Source organism: Cebus imitator, unplaced genomic scaffold (assembly GCF_001604975.1).
Source record: "Cebus imitator isolate Cc_AM_T3 unplaced genomic scaffold, Cebus_imitator-1.0 Scaffold87, whole genome shotgun sequence".
Taxonomy (NCBI): domain Eukaryota; kingdom Metazoa; phylum Chordata; class Mammalia; order Primates; family Cebidae; genus Cebus; species Cebus imitator.
The window spans coordinates 5,944,588-5,949,556 of NW_016107402.1; the positions used below are offsets into that span (position 1 = coordinate 5,944,588).

Genomic DNA, 4,969 nt, shown 5'->3' on the forward strand with positions numbered 1-4,969 from the left:
TTTTTTGAGACAGAGTCTCACTCTGTCGCCCCAGCTGGAGTGCAATGGTGAGATCTCAGCTCACTGCAGCCTTCGCCTCCTGGGTTCAAGCGATTCTCCTGCCTCAGCTGCCGGAGTAGCTGGGACTACAGGCATGCAACACCATGCCCAGCTAATTTTTATGTATTTTTAGTACAGACAGGGTTTCACCATATTGGCCAGGCTGGTCTCAAACTGCTAACCTCAGGTGATCTGCCTGCCTCAGCCTCCCACAGTGCTGGGATTACAGGCATGAACCACTGCGCCCAGCCCCAATTTTGCTCTCAAAGGGCCTTTGCGCATCCTCAGTAGGTGGCTGCCCCATAGAAGGTACTTAATTAGGGACTGTTGTTGAGACGGAAAGATGGAAGAGGTGGGCATCTCTCTCCCACTCCCCCAGAGCTGACTGGGCCAGAGGTGAGGCCTTTGTGGAGAGACACATCTGCCTTGGGAAGCAAGCTCCTTTCCTAGCTTTTGGTCTGTTCATGTTTTATCTTCTCTGGTCACAATTCAGGACAGGTTGCCAGGTGAGTCAGAGAAGGTTCCATCAAGGCACTTCCCCTGAGAAAGGTCACAAAGACCTTGTGCCTGAGGGTGGAGAGAGGATGGCATCATCCTAGCTCAAAAGTCTGCCCCAAGATAGTGCCACACAGAGAGGGCAGTGTCCCTTTTCCAACTCCCATTTCTGCCTCTATCACTTGAGAGTGCTTGCCCAGAGCTTTAGACTGATGCTCCATCGGGGAGAACTAGGTGGCTCAAAGTCTTCCCCCAATGTCTGTACCTCTGCACCTGGCCCTGGCATTCCTTCCAGCCCCATAAGATTAAGGGACTCAGGATGAGGTAATCAGCCACAGTTACTACACTATGTGCCCACAGGTGGATGAAGGGGCTCATTTGAGTTCTGAATTTTCTGACAGTCTGGCTCTGCCATCACCCCTGCCTGGGTGAATTAGCCTCCAAACCTAATGGCCCACCAGTGCCCATGGAGGTGGTACCCAGACCACAGCAGATATCCCTTCTTCCCCAGCTCAGTTCATGATGTCCATGGGGACTTCAGGCCTGCCCCCAACAAGCAGGGACTAATTTTGGGGGGAAGTGCCAGGGACCTGGTTGAGTGGCACAACCACTTCAGTGATCGTATCCGTGGTGGCCCGGGAGCATTTCCGGCTGCTGCGCATGCTGTAGAACTTTTCCGAGAGATGCTTGCGGAACTTCTTGGTGAGGAAACAGTAGATGACAGGGTCTAAGACACAGTTGGTGCTAAGGAGGCAGAGGGTGACCTGATGTGCATCGTTAATGGCCTGGTGGAAGTTGCTGTTCTGGAAGCCCAGTTCAGCCAGGGTCCAGGGCAGCTGCACCATGTGGTGGGGCACGAAGCAGATGATGAACACCGCCAAGACTGTGCACACCATCCACAGCGCCCGGCGCCTGACTTCAGCGTTGCGCTGCTGCTGCACCGGCTGCATAAGCAAGGTGCGAATGATGACCAGGTTGCAGAAGAAGATGATGAGGAAGACCAGGAAGAAGCTGAACACGATGAAGATGTGGATGATGAGGACTGGCATACTGCCCTTCTCGTAATGCTCGAAGCAGCGGGTGATGTTGCCGGAGCCAGCACTGTTGGACACTGTGTTGGTGGAGTCCATGATGAGGAAGTAGGATGCAGCGCCCACAATGGCCACCCAGATAGCCAGGGACAAAGAGATACCACGTTTGCGCATGTTGGTCTGAGCAGTCTTGATGGGCTGAGTCACTGCCTGGAAGCGGTTATAAGTGATGACGCCCAGGAAGGCCACAGAGCAGTAGGTGTTGATGAAGAAGAAGCAGCCAGCCACGTTGCACAGGAATTTGGGGAGAATCCAGTTGCCCCGGTTTTGGTAGTAGACAATCCACAGTGGCAGGGTGATCAAGAAAAGCATGTCCGCCATGGTGAGGTTCACCATGAAGATCTTTATCTCATTGAGTTTCTTGGAAGGGTACAGGCGGGCAAAGACCCACAGCACGTAGCCATTAGCAATGACCCCAAGCACAAAGATGATGCTGTAAACAATGGGGAAGAGAGTGTATCGGAACTCAGAGTCCACATGGGAGTAGTCATGTGGCTCCATTGCTGTGGGCTGGAATGATCAACTGGTCCTGGCCCTGGCAGTGCCTGGAAGACCACACAAAAATTCTGGTTAATAAAGGGACAAGAAAGGACTGTTCTATTTCATGAATTCCAAGACTCCTTGCCATGGCTAGGATGATGATGTCCCCTCCAAAGTTTATGCTGAATCTTTTTTTTTTTTTTTTTGAGACCGAGTCTTACTCTGTTGCCCAGGCTGAAGTGGCGTGATCTCAGCTCACTGCAACCTCCGCCTTCTGGGTTCAAGTGATTCTCTTGCCTCAGCCTCCTGAGTAGCTGGGATTACAGGCAAGCTAATTCTAGCCTGTAATTTTTATATTTTGAGTAGAGATGGGTTTCCCCATGTTGGTCAGGCTGGTCTTGAGCTCCTGACCTTGTGATCCACCTGCCTCAGCCTTCCAAAGTGCTGGGATTACAGGCATGAGCCACTGTCCCTGGCCTCTGTTGAATCTTAATTCCAGTGCAGAGGTGTGGCCTGTGGAATGTGATTAAGTCAGAGGGTGGAATGGGATTAGCATGGTTAGAAAAGGGTGCCAGGTTGCCCGGGGAGGTAAGGTTGAAGTGAGCCATGATCGGACCACTGCACTCCTGCCTGGGTGACAAGTGAGACCCTGTCTCACACACACAAAAAAATTAATAATTCTTTAAAAATGGCTCAAGTTTGAAGAAAGGGCTTAATCTTGCCCTTTTTGTCTTTCCATCCCTTTTGCCATGTGAGGTCACAGCTTTCAAGGTGTGACCTTGGAAACAGATAACCAGGCATCAGACACTAAGCCTGCTGGCGCCTTGATCTTGAACATCCTCCAGAACTGTGAGAAATAAATTTCTTTTTCTTTTTTCTCTTCTTTTCTCTGTTTTTTGCTTTTTATAGATAATCTTTCTCTGTTGCTCAGGCTAGAATCCAGTGGTGTGATCATGGCTCACTACAGCCTCAACCTCCTGCACGCAATTATCTTCCCACCTCAGCCTCCTGAGAAGCTGGGACTATAGGTATGTGTGTAACGCCACACCCAGCTAACTGTTGCATTCTTTGTAGGGAAGGGGTTTTACTGTGTTGGTAGTCTGGAACTCCTGGCCTCAAGCATTTCTCCCACCTCAGCCTCCCAAAGTGCTGGGATTACAGGTGTGAGCCCCCACTCCCGGCCAGAAATACATTTCCTACACTTTATAAATTACTCAGTGTCAACACTAATGGATTGAGACACTCCCATTTTACACATCTTTAAAATTCTAAAATTGATGGCATTTTCCAATTAATTGGCAGTGGTCTTTCTCTCTTTCTTTCTTTTGTTTTGGGTTTTTTTTTTTTTTTTGAAACAGTGTCTCACTCTGTCGTCCAGGCTGGAGTGCAGTGGCAAGATCTAGGCTCACTGCAACCTCCGCCTCCCGGGTTCAAGCAATTCTCTGCCTCAGCCTCCCAAGTAGCTGGGATTACAGGTACCTGCCACCACACCCGGCTATTTTTTGTATTTTTAGTAGAGACGGGGGTTTCACCATCTTGGCCAGGCTGGTCTTGAACCCCTGCCATCATGATCCACCTGCCTCAGCCTCCCAAAGTACTGGGATTACAGGTGTGACCACCATACCTGGCCTCTCTCTCTCTCTTTCTTTCTTTCCTTCTTTCTTTCTTTTTCTCTCTCTTTCTTTCTCTCTCTTCCTTCCTTCCTTCCTTCTTTTCTTTCTTTTGAGACAGAGTTTCACTTTGTCACTCAGGCTGGAGTGCAATGGCATGATCTCAGCTCACTGCAACCTCCACTTCCCAGGTTCAAGCAATTCTGGTGCCTCAGCCTCCTGAGTAGCTGGGACTACAGGTGTACGAAACCACACCTGGCTGATTTTTTTTGTATTTTAGTAGAGATGGGGGTTTCACCATGTTGGCCAGGATGGTCTCAAACTCCTGATCTCAGGCAATCTTTGCCCAACCATAAAAGTTATATTTTAAAATGGAATAAAAGAAGAGGCCTGGCACAGTGGCTCACACCTGTAATCCCAACACTTTGGGAGGCCAAGGCAGACGAATCACGAGGTGAGAAGTTTGAGACCAGCCTGGCCCCCATGGCAAAACCCCGTCTCTACTAAAAATACAAAAATTATCTAGGCATGGTGGCACGTGCCTGTAATCCCAGCTACTTGGGAGGCTGAGGCACCAGAATTGCTTGAACCTGGAAGGCGGAGGTTACAGTGAGCCAAGATTGCACCATTGCACTCCAGCCTGGGCAACAAGAGTGAAACTCCATCTCAGAAAAAAAAAAAAAGAAGAAGAAGAAGAAGATAAACAGAACTGATATTGATTTTGTTGAATTTCAGTTGCTATTCATTGTCAAAACACATCATTATTTTATGTAGAAAAAAAAAAATACTGCATGGTCAGGTGTGGTAGCTCTCACCTGTAATCTCAGCACTTTGGGAGGCCAAGGCAGGTGGATCACCTGAGGTCAGGAGTTAGAGACCAGCCTGGCCAACATGGTGAAACCCTGTCTCTACTAAAAATACAAAAATTAGCCGGGTGTAGTGGTGAGTGCCTGTAGTCCCAGCTACTCAGGAGGCTGAGGCAGGAGAATTGCTTGTACCTCGGAGTCAGAGGTTGCAGTGAGCTGAGATCCTGCCATTGCACTCCAGCCTGGGCAAGACTGTCTCAAAAAAAATAAAAATAAAAATAAATAAGTAAAAATTAAATAAAATATAAATTTGTCTTATTTGTCTTCTTTTGACTTAGAATTTTAGATCATCTGTTTCTAGTGATAAATATATATACATTCTTATTATACAAAATTTGAAATTTTAATTTTCTTTTTCTTTTTCTTTTTTTTTTTTTTTTTTTCGAGT

General features: G+C 48.1%; 1 protein-coding gene across 1 annotated transcript in view; it reads right to left on the reverse strand.

Moving 5' to 3' along the window:
• Positions 1-169: 169 nt before the first annotated feature.
• Positions 170-4,969, reverse strand: part of PTAFR (platelet activating factor receptor) — a 32,736-nt gene continuing 27,936 nt past the window's right edge. The window contains exon 2 of the mRNA XM_017534742.2: positions 170-2,170. Within this exon, the coding sequence (XP_017390231.1) occupies positions 1,098-2,126 (1,029 nt within the window). The 5' untranslated portion in view covers positions 2,127-2,170 and the 3' untranslated portion in view covers positions 170-1,097. The remainder of the gene's footprint in view (positions 2,171-4,969) is intronic.